Source organism: Macaca mulatta, chromosome 7 (genome assembly GCF_049350105.2).
Source record: "Macaca mulatta isolate MMU2019108-1 chromosome 7, T2T-MMU8v2.0, whole genome shotgun sequence".
NCBI lineage: Eukaryota > Metazoa > Chordata > Mammalia > Primates > Cercopithecidae > Macaca > Macaca mulatta.
This window is the reverse complement of record NC_133412.1, coordinates 1523832-1542314: the sequence shown is the minus strand read 5'-3', so window position 1 is coordinate 1542314 and position 18483 is coordinate 1523832. Positions and strand designations below refer to the sequence as shown.

Below are 18483 nucleotides of genomic sequence, written 5' to 3'. Positions count from 1 at the left end.
ACAAATGATATTTGGGGTTTTGTTTCAATAAGCGCATAATTCATTTTACAAAGATCCTCACCTGAAAAGATTTGAATTTTTCTTTCTTTTTTTTTTTTGAGACAAAGTCTGGCTCTGTCGCCCAGGCTGGAGTGCAGTGGTGCGATCTGGGCTCACTGCAACCTCCGCCTCCCGGGTTCAGACCATTCTCCTGCCTCAGCCTCTCGAGTAGCTGGGACTACAGGAGCCCGCCACCACGCCTGGCTAATTTTTTGTATTTTTAGTAGAAACGGGGTTTCACCATGTTCGCCAGGATGGTCTCGATCTCCTGACCTTGTGATCCGCCCGCCTCAGCCTCCAGTGCTGGGATTACAGGCATGAGCCACCGCCCCTGGCTTTTTTTTTTTTTTTTTTTTTTGAGACAGAGTTTCGCTCTTGTTGCCCAGGCTGGAGTGTAATGGCGGATCTCAGCTCACCGCAACCTCTACCTCCCAGGTTCAATTAATTCTCCTGCCTCAGCCTCCCAAGTAGCTGGGATTATAGGCATGCGCCACCACTCCTGGCTAGTTTTTTATTTTTAGTAGAGATGGGGTTTCTCCATGTTGGTCAGGGAGGTCTTGAACTCCCAACCTCAGGTGATCCGCCCGCCTCGGCCTCCCAAAGTGCTGAGATTAGAGGCGTGAGCCACTGTGCCTGGCTTGAATTTCATATAATAGTGTTTTTGTGTATAGTCACAACCTGGAACAACATTCCTAAGGGACGTCTACACCTGCAACCAAGGAATCACTGATTTACTAGGAGGCCTCACTCTAGCTGGCTACTCTTTGCTTCTTACCAATGAGGTCTGTCTTTGACTACTTCTGAAAACACGTTGGTGGGTCCCAAGGAATTTCTCCTTTCAAGGAGGAGCCAAGGCAAGATAGCCTAACAGTTGGTTTCCTATGCGTCTCATGAAAAATAAATCTCCACTTTGGGAGGCTGAGGCGGGTGGATCACGAGGTCAAGAGATCGAGACCATCCTGACCAACCATGGTGAAATCCCGTGTCTACTAAAAATGCGAAAATTGGCCAGGGGTGGCGGAGGTTGCAGTGAGCCAAGATCGTGCCACTGCACTCCAGTCTGGCGACGAAGCGAGACTACGTCTCAAAATCAATCAATCAATCAATCAATCTGCTATCAGTGTCTCCAGGCAGGCTTTCACCAAACCTCAACCTGGCATCTATTCCGGGATCCGGTCAGTAAGGAAGCGCCCACGGGCGGTCGAAGTACCGCTGCTATTTGGGCCCCGCCCCGTCCCGCCCCCAGCTTTGGATCCACCCTTTCCCCACCTCTTGCCCTCTTTGGAGCACCGTTCCCCTATGGCATCGCCCGGGAACACCAATTAAATGCAGCTTCACACTGTGACTGTGCCTGGGAACCCTCATTTTCTTTTATTTATTTATTTTTGAGACGGAGCCTCGCTCTGTCTCCCAGACTGGAGTGCAGTGGCGTGATCTCGGCTCACTGCAACCTCCGCCTCCCGGGTTCAAGCGATTCTCCTGCCTCAGCCCCTGGAGTAGCTGGGATTACAGGCGCCGCCACCACGGCCAGCTAATTTTCGTTTTTTTTTTTTTTTTTTTTTTTTTGAGACGGAGTCTTGCTCTGTTGCCCGGGCTGGAGTGCAGTGGCCGGATCTCAGCTCACTGCAACCTCTGCCTCCCGGGTTTACGCCATTCTCCTGCCTCAGCCTCCTAAGTGACTGGGACTACAGGCGCCCGCCACCACGCCCGGCTAATTTTTTGTATTTTTTAGTAGAGACAGGGTTTCACCGTGTTAGCCAGGTTGGTCTCGATCTCCTGACCTCGTGATCCGCCCGTCTCGGCCTCCCAAAGTGCTGGGATTACAGGCTTGAGCCACCGCGCCCGGCCAGTGGAGACAGGGTTTCACCATGTTGGTCAGGCCGGTTTCAAACTCCTGACCTCGCGAACCACCCAACTCGGCCTCCCAAAGTGCTGGGATTACAGGCGTGAGCCACCGCACCTGGCCCAGAATCCGCGTTTTAAATAAGCGCCACGCCGGACTTTGATTTTGAACTCCTGATCGGCCAATGGCACCTAGCAGAATACTTTACCGCTTACTACCCTTTCAGCCTCGTCCCTCGCCGCCGTCCCCGCCCCTGCACGCTACGCGCCCCGCCCTCCGCGCTCAGCGGACCCGGGCCTTGTAAAGGAAGCGGAACGCGGCGGGAGAGAGCACCGGGGGCGGGGTGTCTGTCGCGCGGCACTGCGCGTGCGCGCGCGGTCTCTTGCGTCATTTAGCCGCGCCTATGTTTTCCGGCGCCGGCCCTGGGTCCCGGCAGCGGTGGTGACGGCGGGGCCGGAGGTTGTCCTTGGCAGATTTTCCTCGCTCTTCTACATGGAGGAGGCGGTGCGCACGGCTTCAGCCCCGAATGCTCGCACCTCCCACTGGACGGCGACGAAGGCGGTGGCCGTGCGAGCGCAGGACTGGGCGGCCTGTGTGGGGGTGTGAGCCGCGGTGCCCCGGGCAGCGCCGCTGAGGGGAAGCCGCGCGGCCGGCCTGCCGGCTAGGGTGAGGTCGCCACTCCTTCCTTTCAGGCGGGCGCCAAGGGGCTGACTTGCGGGCGAACCCGCCCGTCTTGTGTCGGAGAAGGGTTCTCCGGGCAACTTTCCTTTCCGGGTGTTCCGAGTTGGAAGCGGTTTTTCTGGTAATCCTCAGTGAGGAAACCCACCGTGAATCGGGTTGCGGTTCAGTCCCACGGAAGCCTGGCTCTTTGGCCGTGTGGGGGACGCATGTTCATTAAGTTTGTTAAAACAGTTTCGTTTGTCTTGGTGAGTTTTAGAAGGTGGCTTCAGCTGCTGCGGGGATCATAACTGACGGTTAAGCCTAAGAAGTCCGCTGTAACGTTTTGAGCCTGGCTTTTTAAATTTCCTTTTGTAAAATCACGGAATCCTATTTCCCTCTCTATACACCTGCGCAAAACTGTGTGTTTAGTTTTGTGTTTGTGTCTCCTTAGTTTCTTTTCTAGGTTGTCAGTTCCTGTACAGGACTGCATGTTAAGTTCTGTTTCTGGAAATCCTGTGTATAGCCATGTGCCCGGTTAATACTTTTTTTAGTAAGAGGAAGTAATCAGAGTCTAGCGTGTCCATTCAGTAAGCTGCCTGTCGAAGCAGTAGTTATGCTCGGTTGAGTAGGTTTTATGTTGATTGGTTAACAAAATGAGTATGAAGGCTAGTAACGAAATTTTAAAACGTACTCAGTAACTTTAGTCTTTTGCCTGCTTCTGTGTTTTCTTCTTTCTAGGCTGGAGCTACTCGGCCAGGGTTTGAGACTTTAAATGAGAATAAAGGGTGGTATTTACGAGGAAATGAGAGTGAATAAGTCATCTCTAACCTCTCCGAGCCTTTTTTTCATAAGAGAGACCATATTAAAATTACATGTAAGTTAAAATTGTAATTTATAACTAATATTGTTGCCTAGTTAGGGTTGGAGATTTAGGTTCTGTAATATTTATAAGTACAGTACTCCTTTAAAAAATTGTTAACCAAGCGAGAGGTTGGAAAAAATTAAATCTAGCTTATGTATTTAATGTTTTTGAGCCAACGTGTTGCTCTGTCCCCAGGCTAGAGGGTGCGATCTGGGCTCTACGCCTCCCGGGCTCAAGCGGTCCTCCCACCTCAGCCTCCCCAGTAGCTGGGACCACAGACGTGCGGCACCTTGCCTGGCTAATTTTTGTACTTTTTTTAGAGCCAGGGTTTCACTATGTTTCACACCGGCTAGTCTCCAAATCCGGAACTCATGCGATCCAACCACCTTGGCCTCCAAAGTGCGGGGATTACAGGTGTGAGCCTCCGCTAACTTAGATAGCAGTGGAAACCAAGTAGTAAAGATTTCGTAAAAAACTAAGAGCTCTAAAGTTGTTTTGTTTGTTTGTTTTTGTTGTTTTTTGAGACGGAGTCTTGCTCTGTCACCCAGGCTGGACTGCAGTGGCACAATCTCTACCCACTGCAACCTCTGCTTCTCGGGTTCTAGTGATTCTCTTGTCTCAGCCTCCCGAGTAGCTAGGATTACAGGTGTCCGCCACCACGGCCGGCTAGTTTTTGCGTTTTTAGTAGAGACGGGGTTTCACCATGTTGGCCAGGCTGGTCTCGAACTCCTGACCTCAGGTTATCGGCCCGCCTCGGCCTCCCAAAGTGCTGGGATTACAGGTGTGGGCCACCGCGCCCGACCTAAGAGCTCTAAGGTTTTAATGTAATGTGGGCAGTCGGGTTTAGAAGTAAAGGCCCTTTCTATGTAGTCCCCTGGATGTGACTTTACCTCTGGGAGGTTTCCTTTCTTAGCTGTAAACTGATACCTTCATCTCATTGTGTAGAATAGAAATGATGCATGGACTAGTGGCTAGGGAGGTGCTCAGTAAGTGGTAGCTGTTGTTAGGGAAAGATAATAAGAATTCCACATGTTTTCAGAATATTTCTAATAGGTAAATATGGTTTACTCATATTTAAAACACATGACTGAATATTACATTTTTTTCATGGAAGGTATAAGCTTCATTTAAACTCTTGATTTATTTGATTGCTATACATTGTGATATTGAACAAAAAGATAAGATTTCTGTAGAGAATAAAAGATGGGTTGGGAGTGGGAGAGGAAATGGGAGATTTAGGTCACAGGATACAAAGTAGCAGATATTCAGGGTGTACAACTTGAGAATTACAGCTAATGAAATTGTAGTAGAGATTTGCCTTCAATGAGTAGATTTTAGCTGTTTTTATCATAAAAAAGTAACCACATAAGATGATAGATTGTTGATTTGCTCTGCTACGGTGACTGTTACTGTCTGTATGTTCCCATAACATAAATCTCAAATTTGCACAATTTACACAGATTTATCTGTATCATAGAATCAAATACACCCCTCAGACTAGAGCATGCTTAGTCTTAAACATTTCTGCATATCTATTTGTTTTATGTAAATAAACTTGAAAGAAGAACTACTGAAATAGTTCTGTAATGGCTCCAGATGAAAATAAATTATGATCTGGCCAAATAAATGGGTTGCAGATCTGTTCCTTGCCTTTTGGGTTTGTGTATGGCCCATAGGGCCCCAGGTGATCTGACAGTGAACTTTTTTTTTTTTTTTTTTTTTTGAGATGGAGTTTCGCTCTTGTTGCCCAGGCTGGGTGCAGCTGCGCAATCATGGCTCACTACAACCTCCGCCCTCTAGTTTCTAGCGATTCTCCTGCCTCAGCCTCCCGAGTAGCTGGGATTACAGGCGCCTGCCACCATGCCTGGCTAATATTTGTATTTTTAGTAGAGACGGTGTTTCACCATGTTGGCCAGGCTGGTCTCGAACTCCTGACCTCATGATCCACCTGCCTCAACCTCCCAAAGTGCTGGGATTACAGGCATGAGCCACCGCACCCGGCCGACACTCACTTTTTTACTCTAATGTATCTCACCCTCACTCAAGGTCAGCCATAGTGGCCTTTGTTTTCTTAGGAAACTGCACACCGGCTCATACCTCAGAGCCCCTGCACTTGCTTCTCTCTCCTTTGTTCTTTTCAAAAAACTCTTTGAAGCTTCTACTCAAGTGTCACCTGCTCAGCAAGGCCTCCTAACTACGGTAATTAAAACAGAATCCCCCACCTCAACACCCCAGTGCCCTTAACATGTTTTATTTTTCACCATAACGTTTGCCACTTTCCAGAATAATGTCTTTATTTTGTTTATTATTTCGCCCTACCTCCAGCAGTAGATAACCCCATGTGGGCTGTTGTACCCCTGCTCTTAGAATATTGTACGTACTCAGTAAATGTTGGTTGAGTAAATGATATAAGCAAGCTGCATGTTCACTGGGAGCCACAGTGAAGGCAATACAAGTTAACGACCAGAGTAACCATAACAGAGGGGTAGTTAGTGCAAACAAAATATGGAGAAGGAAAGGTAGGAGCAGGTTAGAATAGCAGCAGAGTGCTGACGTGGGTAGAACACTGGGTGTATGAAATATGGTACGGGAAATAAGATCTAGGCCAGGTGTGGTACTCACACCTGTAATCCCAACACTTTGGGAGGCCGAGGCAGGCGGATGACCCGAGGTCAGGGGTTCAACACCAACCTGACCAATGTAGCGAAACCCCATCTCTACTAAAAATACAAAAATTAGCCAGACGTGGTGGCAGGTGCCTGTAATCTTAGCTACTCAGGAGGCTGAGGCAGGAGAATCACTTTAACTTGGGAGGCGGAGGTTGCAGTGAGCTGAGATCACGCCACTGCACTCCAGCCTGGGGAATAGAGTGAGACTCTGCCTCCAAAAAATACAAAAATACAAAAAATTAGCCTGGCATGGTGACAGGCCTCTGTAGTTCCTGCTGCTCGGGAGTCTGAGGCAGGAGAATGGCGAGAACCCGGCAGGCGGAGCTTGCAGTGAGCAGAGATCGCACCACTGCATTCCAGCCTGGGCGACAGAGTGAGACTCTGTCTCAAAAAAAAAAAGAAAGATCTAAAAGTTAGGTTTGGAACAAATGGTGCAGGGTTTTTGTTACTAGGTTACCTGATTTAGTCTTTTTGCTACAAACGGGTAGTGATTCTAAATCCTTCAGCAGGAGGTTGAGAGTGGCAGAGATGAGGAGGCCTGGCTCTTACAGTTCTGCTTCTGCTACCTCAGCTGTGTGTCGAGTTCCTTAACATCTCTGGACCTGGTTCCTCATTGTGGGCTCTTACCACATATCTTCTTAATTAGGCCTTTGTTAAAGTGAAATGTCAAAAAGTGCTGTGAAAGGTTTAATGCTGTCCATGTACTTCAGTTGGTGTAATCTTTGCAATTTTTTTCTTTTTTTTTGAAATGACTCTCCTGTCGCCCAAGCTGGAGTGCGATGATGCAGTCTCGGCTCACTGCAACCTCCACCTCCTGGGTTCAAGTGATTGTCCTGCCTCAGCCTCACCAGTAGCTGTGATTACAGGCACCCGCCCTCACAGCAAATTCAAAAAAGTAATTTTTGTGTTTTTGTAGAGACAGGGTTTCATCATGTTGGCCAGGTGTGTTTTGTAGAGACGGGATTTCACCATGTTGGCCGGGGTGGTCTCGAACTCCTGACCTCAGGCGATCCTCCCTCCTCCACCTCCCAAGGTGCTGGGATTACAGGTGTGAGCCTCCACACCCGGTCCAGTTGGTATAATTTTTAAAGTTTGCTAACTTTGGTGATCGTGTTCTCTACTGATAATCATTTCGCAAAGTAAGTGCTAGTTTAGGTTTTCCTCATTAGATACTTGTCCATTTTTGCCTGTTCCTTAAATTATGTGTTTTCCACATTATTTAAGAAGGTGGACCAATTTTACAATTTTCTTTTATTTGAGATATATTTATTCCACTTTTGACATGCTTTATGTTTAATGAAAGTTCACATTACAAATATTAGTAAAATCAGTTGTGAAAATTGAATTTGTTGGCTGGGTGAGGTAGCTCACTCCTGTAATCCCAGCACTTTGGGAGGCCGAGGTGGGCGGATCACGAGGTTAGGAGATTGAGACCATCCTGACTAACACAGTGAAACCCTGTCTCTACTAAAAATATAAAAAATTAGCTGGGCGTCATGGCAGGCACCTGTAGTCCCAGCTACTCGGGAGGCTGAGGCAAGAGAATGGCGTGAACCCGGGAGGCGGAGCTTGCAGTGAGCCGAGCGCTCCAGCCTGGGCGACAGAGCGAGACTCCATCTCGGAAAAAAAAAAAAGGAAAAAAAAAGGTTAGAACAAGCAGAACAAAAAAACGAGCTAGGTGGAGTGGTATGCACCTGTGGTCCTGTCGATTTGAGAGGCTTGGTGGGGTGGTATGCACCTGTGGTCCTGTCGATTTGAGAGGCTGAGGTGGAAGATCACTGCAACCCAGGCATTTGAGACAGCAGTGAGCAATGATCGCGCCACTTCCCTCCAGCCTGGGAAACAGACCAAGGCACTGTCTCAAAACAAAACAAAACAAAACCCTTCCCCGCCCACACACAAAGCGAATAAGCAGAAAATCATAAGAGTCTTTAAAAATGTGTAAAACTTCAATAGGTTATTTTTGGAATGTTTAATTCTCTTAGTCGTGGATTTCTTGAGGATAGGCCCTTTGATCAACTTCAATGCCTGGCAGATAATAGCTCCTCAGTGTTTGTTGAGCAGTCGTCACAGTTGGGATCACTCCCCTGAGTCCCTCTAAGTCAGTTGGGCAGGTTAACCAGATGGAGCTTGTCATCTGTGGTTTGGGAACCTAGTTGAAGTGAAATTTAGAAAGTTTTATTGTTTATCTGTTTTTAATACTGGCCGTGCCTCATGGCTAATTCTTTTTTTTTTTTTTGAGACAGAGTCTTGCTCTGTCACCCAGGCTGGAGTACAGTGGCCGGATCACAGCTCACTGCAAGCTCTGCCTCCCGGGGTCACGCCATTCTCCTGCCTAAGCTTCCCGAGTAGCTGGGACTACAGGCGCCCGCCACCTCGCCCGGCTAGTTTTTTGTATTTTTAGTAGAGACGGGGTTTCACCGTGTTAGCCAGGATGGTCTCGATCTCCCGACCTCGTGATCCACCCGTCTCGGCCTCCCAAAGTGCTGGGATTACAGGCTTGAGCCACCGCGCCCGGCCAGGCTAATTCTTAAGAATAAGAAATATCTCTGTTGCAGGCTCTCCCGGCTGTGATTGACCTTCAGTTACAGAGAGAGGGAGCAGAGTGGGACCAGGTCTGAGAAGCAACTCGTTCGTTTCAGGACATTCCCTCTGATGTCCTGTTTTCAAACGGTAAGTCAGAATGAGATCACTTGTTTTCTTGGTGGCAGAAGGCTGCTTTATAATTTGAAGGCTTGCGAATTTTATGTTGCTTGTCATCCCCCACCCCTCCACACAAAAACACTGGTACAGTTCCATGAGTGAACAAACAAAACAACCAAATAACCTTATTTGGTGATATGCCTTATTCTAGAAAGGCTTGTAACTCAAATTTGCTATCGTAAATGAGTGCCTTTTGTGGGGAAACCACCACAATAAACCTAAGTAATTGTTTTTAAGGAACTTAAAGAGTTTACCTTGAAGATAAAACAGTAATTGAGAATTAAATTGAAAACGCTAAGTAAATAGTGGAAAGAAGAGAAAATGCCTGTGGGCTGGAGTTAATTGCAGAATTCTTTGTAGCACAGTTTCAGGTGTACCCTGGCCTTCAGTGGAGAGCAGGCTTTGGGTTGCAGGAGGAGGAGGGGAGGGCCTGTCCGAGGGTGTCAGGTTCCTGTGTTAGGAAATGAGGTGGGCAGGAGGGGGGTGCCTGGCCAGGGGGACTCTCCAAAGCCACATGCACGTGGTGGACCCAACTGGTCAGAAAAGGCCTCCTCTCTGCTTTTTGTGTTTGAAATTTCCCGTAACACATAGATTAAAATAAAGGGGAAAGGGGAAAATAGATTTTAAATAGCATCATGAAACTTTATGTAAAATAAATGTGGAGAAAATCTCGTATGATAGCCTTAGTAAGGTTAGGAATGATTTCCAATGACCTTAGGATTCAATCAATAAAGTTCCATTTTATGTATGGTTTTTTTTTTTTTTTTTTGAGACAGAGTCTTGCTCTGTCACCCAGGCTGGAGTGCAGTGGCCGGATATCAGCTCACTGCAAGCTCCGCCTCCCAGGTTTATGCCATTCTCCTGCCTCAGCCTCCTTCCCGAGTAGCTGGGACTACAGGCGCCCGCCACCTCGCCCGGCTAGTTTTTTATATTTTTAGTAGAGACGGGGTTTCACCGTGTTAGCCAGGATGGTCTCGATCTCCTGACCTCATGATCCGCCCATCTCGGCCTCCCTAAGTGCTGGGATTACAGGCGTGAGCCACCGCGCCCGGCCCATTTTATGTATTGTTTTAATCACCTCTTGACCTTGTCAGTGGGAGAGGGATTCCCAGCCAGAATACTGACACTGAGCAGATGAGATGGACTTAAGTTTCTTAGTCTTTCGCTCAGGATAGAATGGAGAACCAGGGGCCGTGGGAGGCAGGCTTTGTGGTAAGGAGAGTGCCTGTGGTTCCTGCAGAAAGACTTTAATACTTGCTTTAATAATTCTTCGGGCTGGCAGGGCAATGGGGCCTACTTCTCAGACATAAGCAAGAACTGTACCTGTGCCTGGTCACTGTGACGAGAATTGTTTGGCATCATGGGGAGGGAAACTTGCCCTGAGGCCATGAAAAGCTCCCGGTTTTTACCAGATGTCAAGGCAACATGTAATATCGGGTCTTAATTTTAGACCTTACACCATATGTATGTAACTTGCATTTAGTGAAAGTTAATATTAAGTGTTAGTAAATATTAGTAAATTAAGTAGTTACCAAGTAGTTATTTGAAAGGTTCATAGTATAAGTAAAATCTGGGCAGGATGCAGAGGCTGACGACACCTGTAATCTACCAGTTTGGGAAACTGAGGCAGGCAGATCGCTTGAGCTCAGGAGTTCTAGACCAGCCTGGGCATCGTGGTGAAACTCTGTATCTACAAAAAAATACCAGAATTAGCCAGGCAGTGTAGTGCTGCACACTTACGGTCCCAGCTACTGGAGAGGCTGAGGTGGGAGGATCACTTGAGCCTGGGAAGTCGAGGTTGCAGTGAACCATGGTTGTGCCACTGCACTGCAGCCTGAGTGACAGAATGAGACCCTGTCTCCAAAAAAAAAAAATAATTTAAATTTGGATTTGTGAATCTATTATTGTACTGGGATTAGAATTGTAGATAAACCTGACTTATTTCTGGGCATCATTTTTATTGGTGAGAAGGTTCAATTTTATTGCTTATAGAATATTCAGACTATGAATTTGATTTGTTCTATTACCATAGAACTTTTAGAAAGTATATGGTGAGCAGTGGCCAGGCGTGGTGGCTCACGCCTGTAATCCCAGCACTTTGGGAGGCTGAGGTGGGCGGATCACAAGGCCAGGAGATCGAGACCATCCTGGCTAACATGGTGAAACCCCATCTCTACTAAAAATAAGAAAAATTAGCCAGGCATGGTGGCGGACACCTGTAGTCCCAGCTACTTGGGAGGTTGAGGCAGGAGAATGGTGTGAACCCAGGAGGTGGAGCTTGCAGTGAGCTGAGATCACGCCACTGCACTCCAGCCTGGGCAACAGAGCAAGACTGGGTCTCAAAAAAAAAAAAAGTATATCGTGAGCAATACAGCTGTCAGGTAGTCACTTCCACAGCAGTAGAACGTGCGTGATAATTAAACAATAATTAACAATAAAACATCGGTTACATTTTAGGATGCTGATCTAAATGATGCAGTAGTTTTCTGTTTATTAATGGCTGCTTTGTTTTTTTGTTTGAGACCAGGTGTAACTATGTTGCCCTGGCTAAACTTGAACTCCTGGTCTCAGTCTATCCTTCTGCCTCAGCCTCCTGGTATGTACCACTGTGTCTGGCTGTTTCTAAGGGCTAATTATGAATTATTCCATTTGACTGGGCTGGTGGCTCATGCCTGTAATCCCAGCACTTTGATTACAGATGGGTGGATCACTCAAGGTCAGGAGTTTCAAACTAGCCTGGCCAACATAGTGAAACTCTGTCTCTACTGAAAATACAAAAATTAGCTGGGCATAGCAGCTTGTGCCTGTAGTCCCAGCTACTCAGATACTGAGGCAGGAGAATCACTTGAACCCAGAAAGTAGAGGTTGCAGTGAGCCGAGATCGCGCCACTGCACTCCAGCCTGGGCGAGAGAGCAAGACTCTGTCTCAAAAAAACAAAAGCAGAATTATTCCATTCATCCATATTCACCCAGAAAACATGTATTAAGACCTATTTTGAGACTACCAGATAGCTGTGCGCGTAGGCTAAAAGGGCGAATAACATGCAGGAGCCCAGGAGCTTACAGTCTGATGCAGGAGACTGGCTCATAAATACAGATAAACAGGTCACATAGGATGCGGTGGGAACAATGTAAGCACACTTGTTTTTTGTTGCAGTCTTGTAGTATGTAGAAATGATGATTGTCCTTGACATCTTGTTCCCAAGTTCTACCTTGTCTCTAAATGTGTTTACATCTCTGTAATTTATTTTTACTGTCAATAAGACTCACCTGTCTAGAATTATTCCATAGGTATGCTGAAGTTAACTTGAGGCTTGAGATGACCAGTATTTGGCACGTAAAGTGGGTAATACCTTAGATTGCGTAGCTTCTTTCTTTTCATGTATTTTTCTGTTAATGTTGTGACTCATCCAAGATCACACCTCCAGCTGGAAGCAAGACGGGGTCTCCAGACCTAAGACTTTTCTCATGGAATCATCTTGCCTTATGAATGGCACAAAGGGGACTAGGGTACTTTTCCAAATCTGTTAAGGGAGAGTTCAGTTCTGGAAGGCTTTCAGGTAGACAGTCTCATCCATGAGATTATGATGGATACTTGTAAGAACTCAGCACCAGCTGGGCGTGGTGCCTCACGCCTGTAATCCCAGCACTTTGGGAGGCTGAGGCGGGTGGATCACGAGGTCAGGAGATCGAGACCATCCTGGCTAACACAGTGCAACCCCGTCTGTACTAAAAATCCAAAAAAAAAAAAAATTAGTCGGGCGTGGTGGTGCGCACCTGTAGTCCCAGCTACTCAGGAGGCTGAGGCAGGAGAATGGCCTGAACCCGGGAGGCAGAGCTTGCTTTGAGCCGAGATCTCGCCACTGCACTCCAGCCTGGGCAAGCGAGACTCCATCTCAAAAAAAATAATAACTCAGCACCTTTTTGAATTGGGTGTCTTCTTTCAGTGTTTCAGTATTTTTTTGGGGACAGTCTCGCCCTGTCACCCAGGCTGGAGTGCAGTGGTGTGATCTCAGCTTACTGCAGTCTCCCCCTCCCGGGTTTACGCCATCTTCTGCCTCAGCCTCCCGAGTAGCTGGGACTACAGGCGCCCGTCACCACTCCTGGCTAATTTTGTTTTTGTATTTTTAGTAGAGACAGGGTTTCACTTCCTGCCCTTGTGATCCACCCGCCTCAACCTCCCAAAGTGCTGGGATTACAGGTGTGAGCCACCGTGCCCGACCCAGTGTTGCAGTATTCTTTTGTCTTAGGTTGTGGGGTGACCTGGCTTTTGGGACTTGTTGGTGGTTTCTACCTTGGCATCCTTGTACCTTTTGAGCACTATAGGTTGTATTTTAAAAACGTTAATATGGAAATGTTCAGAAATACACAAAAGCAGATACAGTAATACAATGAATCCCTGTGTACCCTTCCCCCAGCTCTTACCCATCACTGAATCCCTGTTTTCTACAGAAAATTTTTGTTTTTTCAAAAATCGGGGTGGAAACTTTATACTTGCAGTAAGCCTGTTTGTGTGTATGAGTTAGCTATCTCAGTGGCGTATAGGAATGAGCACTTAGATCATGCTCACGGTTCTGTGAGTCACTGGGGTGATTTTGTTCTGTGCCCTTCACTCTGTTGTGATGAGGACATGCGCTTCCTGTGGCTATGTCAGGGTGCGAAGGGGCAGGCAGAAGGAAGAGAGGCCTCTAGGTGTAGACTCAGAACTGGCGCTCTGTTCCTTCCACCTGCCTCCCATTGGCCAGAGCAAGCTTGATGGCCACGCTGCAAATCAGGGGCGAGGGAGGATAGTCCTCCCATTGAATCGTACAGGAGTGATAATGCCCCTTAACAGGCAAGTCAAAAACATTGGACTTTTTTATTTCTTGGGAGTAATATCAACTCAGTGTGATAATGCTGTGTTTGCCATTATTGCAGTATCACTGCAGTAATGTTATCTGTTGTCTACCTTCCTTGTGAAGCTAGAGAGCTTAGCATAATGAACGCTTAGCACGTAATATGTAGTCAGTACTGTTTGAGTGGATGGATAAAGTGATTGAGGGGCCAGGTGGACAGGAAGTTGAAGTTGCTTTGGTTAAAAGCCAGTGTCTTTTAACCATAAGTGGAAAACGTGGAAAAACGTGGCTAGTGGAAAAAAAGTGGAAGTGGAAAAACGTGGCTAGTTAGGGTCCTGACTGAATTGCAGATTAGTTTTGGAACTCAGAAGTCAAATTGTGGGACTAAAAATCCCAAGATGTGCTAGAAAGCTGGACTGGCAGTTACAACCAGTCATAAGCCTTGTTACTAAAAACTATTTTTTCTCTGCTATCCACACTGTGCTTTAGATCATTTGTCAACTGAGTTTATGAGTTGGCCATTTGGGAAAAACAGTTGTAGTCTTTGGTAAGCCTCTGCTTCCTGTCTGGCCTGGAGGATTGAGCCCTCCAGATAGCATGGTCCTCACGTTTTCCAAAGGCCACCAGTACCATACTGCGTGCCCCAACAGACACTTCTCTGCAAGAATTGTTATCCTCTGATAACAGATAATGTGAAATCTGCCTTCTGTCAACACATCCCCAAAGAGGCTAAATAAATAAATTAGCATATGCTTATATCCACATGTTGCTAAGAAGAAGATGTATAGGTGAGAAAATTTTGAGTTTCTTTGTATAGATTATTCAAAAGGACACAAAGAGAACCTGATAAATGTATTTCCAAACTAGATTTGTATATTGTTATGCCTAATTCTTTATTCTGCAGAAGTTTTTTTAATCAGAGTTTTATTAAGGCTAGAAACGTTTTTTTTTTTTTTTTTTTGAGATGGAGTCTTGCTCTGTCGCCCAGGCTGGAGTGCAGTGGCACCGTCTGGGCTCACTGCAAGCTCTGCCTCCTGGGTTCATGCCATTTTCCTGCCTTAGTCTCCCAAGTAGCTGGGACTACAGGTGCCTGCTACCACGCCCGGCTAATTTTTTTTTGTATTTTTAGTAAAGACGGGGTTTCACCGTGTTAGCCACGATGGTCTCGGTCTCCTGACCTCATGATCCACCTGCTTGGGTCTCCCAAAGTGCTGGGATTACAGGCGTGAGCCACCGTGCCCAGCCAAGAAACATTGTATTTTTTTTTTTTTTGAGAGGGAGTCTCGCACTGTCGCCCAGGCTGGAGTGCAGTGGCGGATCTCGGCTCACTGCAAGCTCCGCCTCCCGGGTTTCTGCCGCTCTGCCTCAGCCTCCCAAGTGGCTGGGACTACAGGCGCCGCCACCACGCCCGGCTAATATTTTGTATTTTCAGTAGAGATGGGGTTTCACCGTGTTGGCCAGGATGGTCTTGATCTCCTGACCTCGTGATCCGCTCGCCTTGGCCTCCCAAAGTGCTGGGGCTACAGGCGTGAGCCACCGTGCCCAGCCAAGAAACATTTTTTTTAAAATGTGGGATCAGAGTTTATGAAATCAGTTTAAACTTGGTTTTATATCATGATCATATCTTTTGCCATAATTCAAAGAAATATACAGGTTGGTGCTAAATTTAAATAATAAATATTAATATTAGTAATGGAGGAGATATTTTTTCTTTAGGAGTAGAGAAGTGGTATAAAATTTTGAATTGCATGTGAGCTGTCATGAGCATTCTGTGAAAACCACATTTCATTTTGTATTGTTTAGGTTTGAAGACTGCTTCATTCTGCCTCTAGTACCAGCGGTTTCTCTGTTCTGTGATCAATGTGATTCACGGGAACTCCTTAAGTAACAAACGAAATGAGCCAGGGGCGTGGAAAATATGACTTCTATATTGGTCTGGGTTTGGCTATGAGCTCCAGCATTTTCATTGGAGGAAGTTTCATTTTGAAAAAAAAAGGCCTTCTTCGACTTGCCAGGAAAGGCTCTATGAGAGCAGGTAGGTCATGCCCTGTGTGACTTTGAGGTGACCTCAGTGTGTATCTACATACTCAGGTTCTTTGATTGTAGAAGACCACATCTTCATTCCTTGTGAGTGTGTTGTGAAACTTTGAACTGTTCAGGAGTCCTAAATGTTTACAGAGTTGATATTTGGTTATTTATAATGAGAAAAGAAGTGAGAAGATGTCATAATTAGTTAACTGCTCAGTCCTGCGGTTATCATCAAAGTGGAAACAGGGACCAATGCTGAAGTAGCATCCAGCGTTTTCTTTAAATTTTGATATATCTGCAGGGAAGGAAATCAGAGTCCATGGTTAGGCTGGGCATGGTGGCTCATGCCTGTAATCCCAGCACTTAGGGAGGCTGAGGCGGGTGGATTACCTGAGGTCAGGAGTTCAAGACCGGTCTGGCCAACATGGTGAAACCCCATCTCTACTAAAAATACAAAAATTAGCCAGCCATGGTGGCCTGGCCTGTAATCCCAGCTACTTGGGAGGCTGAGGCAGGAGAATCGATTGAACCTGGAAGGCAGCCGAAATGCACCACTGCACTCCAGCCTGGGTGACGGAGTGAGACTCTGTCCCCCCCAAAAAGGAAAAACAAAAGTCCATGGTTAGAATCAGAATTTATTAAGGGCTGGGATCTTTTGTCCATGATAGTAGAAGTTCTGACTTTGAACTTCAACATTTTGGCAGGAAGGAAAGAGAGGGCTTCCGCAGCTTGAAGAGTGTCTAGTTCAGTGAGCTTCTGGCAGGTGTAGGTGGTTTCTCCAGAAATCACTGAGAAGTCACAAGACCCTGCGGGGACATCAGGATGATTGCCCCCCCCACTCCTCTGTCAGGGACACTCGTGGTAGCTCCCAGTGTTAAGTGGCATTATGGTCACGTTCCATCATTCTACCCTGGCTTCATTTTTAGCCCTGATTGGACCTCATGAGGAGACCTGCTTTAGCATCTTTCTCTCTTCCCTGTGCCATCTCTGTGGCTAAATGTAATTCAGCAGTCATAAAAACATGAAACGATAGCCTCTGTGGGGTTTAGTGGACAGAGGAGAAACTGTCAGCATCTACTGCTTGTTCCCCTAGTCCCTGATGCTTGGTCCTGAGAGGTGTTCTCACTGTTCATGATGGATATGCTTGTAAAGGATTCATTTACCTTGGCAAGACAATCATTAAGAAATTGTCAGAGAAATCCCGAGTCATGCCGAAACCTTTATTTAAAGTAGCAACTGAGATATTTAAAAATCTGTCATTATTAATAGTTATCATAATTTATAGGAGTCTTACAATCTTCAAAGATGTGAAATATTTCTTCATTCACAGGTCAAGGTGGCCATGCATATCTTAAGGAATGGTTGTGGTGGGCTGGACTGCTGTCAAGTATGTATAAAGAACATTGCAAGAAAAATATGATAGCTGTATATTAAGATATTTGCATATGGTATTATAGCCTAATTACTAGCAAGTTTTAAATAAATCTTTATTTAATTTTTTTTTTTTTTTTTTTTTTTTTGAGATAGCCTCACTTTGTCGCCCAGGCTGGAGTGCAGTGGTGTGATCTTGGCTCACTGCAACCTGCGCCTCCCGGGTTCAAGTGATTCTCCTGCCTCAGCCTCCTGAGTAGCTGGGATTACAGGTGTGCACCACCACGCCCAGCTAATTTTTTGTATTTTTAGTAGAGACGGGGATTCACGATGTTGGTCATGCTGGTCTCGAACTCCTGACTTCAGGTGATCCACCCATCTTGGCCTCCCAAAGTGTTGGGATTACAGGCGTGAGCCACAGCACCTGGCATAAATCTCATTTTTTAATTAACATAACTGAAATACATAATTTAAAAGTTCAGCAGTTTAGTAGCATGTTCTTTTACTATTTATTTTTATTTTTATTTTTTTGAGACGGAGTTTTGCTCTTGTTGCCCAGGCTGGAGTGCAGTGGCACAATCTCAGCTCACTGCAACCTCCACCTCCTGGGTTCAAGTAATTCTTCTGCCTCAGCCTCCCGAGTAGCTGGGATTACAGGCATGTGCCACCACGCCCAGCTAAGTTTTTTGTAATTTAGTAGAGACGGGGTTTCTCCATGTTGGTCAGGCTGGTCTTGAACTCCTGACCTCAGGTGATTCATCCTCCTCGGCCTTCCAAAGTGCTGGGATTATAGGCATGAGCCACTGCACCCGGCCTAGTTTTTTAATTTTTGTGAGTACGTCGTAGGTATTTACACAGCAGGTATTTATAGGGTACATGAGATCCTTTGATAAAGGCATGCAGTTCGTAATAATTGCATCATGGTATCCATGGGTTATCCATCCCCTCAGGAATTTATCCTTTGTGGTACAAACAATCCAAATAGTACTTTTTTTTTTTTTTTTTTGAAATGGAATCTTGCTCTGTCACCAGACTTGAATGCAATGGCCCATCTTGGCTGACTGCAACGTGCCTCAGCCTCCTGAGTAGCTGAGAGTACAGGTGTGCGCCACCATGCCCAGCTAATTTTTGTGTTTTTACTAGAGACAGGGTTTCACACGTTGACCAGGCTGGTCTCGATCTCTTGACCTCGTGATCCGCCTGCCTCGGCCTCCCAAAGTGCTGGGATTACAAGCGTGAGCCACCGTGCCCGGCAGTACTCTTTCTGTTTGAGACAGGGTCTCACTCTGTCGCCTAGCCTGGAGTGCAGTAGTGTGATCATGGCTCACTGCAGTCTTAACCTCCCAGGCTCATTCCCCACATCTCAGCCCCCTAAGTAGCTGGGACTACAAGTGTGTGCCACCATGCGCGACTAATTTTTTTATTTTTTATTTTATTTATTTGCGGGTTTTTTGCTGTGTTGCCCAGGCTGGT

The 18483-nt window shown here is 46.4% G+C and overlaps 1 protein-coding gene and 1 long non-coding RNA gene across 10 annotated transcripts in view; one reads left to right on the top strand and one right to left on the bottom strand.

Annotated features, from left to right (window-relative positions):
• Window positions 1–2120: 2120 nt before the first annotated feature.
• The window catches only part of NIPA2 (NIPA magnesium transporter 2), a 35325-nt gene continuing 18962 nt past the window's right edge, over window positions 2121–18483 (top strand). For 2 of the 9 annotated variants that reach the window (XM_001106204.4, XM_077938299.1), the window contains exons 1-5: window positions 2121–2548; window positions 3281–3416; window positions 8632–8746; window positions 15415–15646; window positions 16970–17026. In XM_001106204.4, the coding sequence (XP_001106204.1) occupies window positions 15508–15646; window positions 16970–17026 (196 nt within the window). In that variant the 5' untranslated portion in view covers window positions 2121–2548; window positions 3281–3416; window positions 8632–8746; window positions 15415–15507. 9 annotated transcript variants of the gene reach the window in all.
• Window positions 5098–17169, bottom strand: LOC144329805 (uncharacterized). The gene is made up of 3 exons (XR_013395432.1): window positions 16195–17169; window positions 6064–6249; window positions 5098–5256 (listed from the first exon to the last, which is right to left on the bottom strand). It is a non-coding gene; the product is annotated as an uncharacterized LOC144329805 (long non-coding RNA).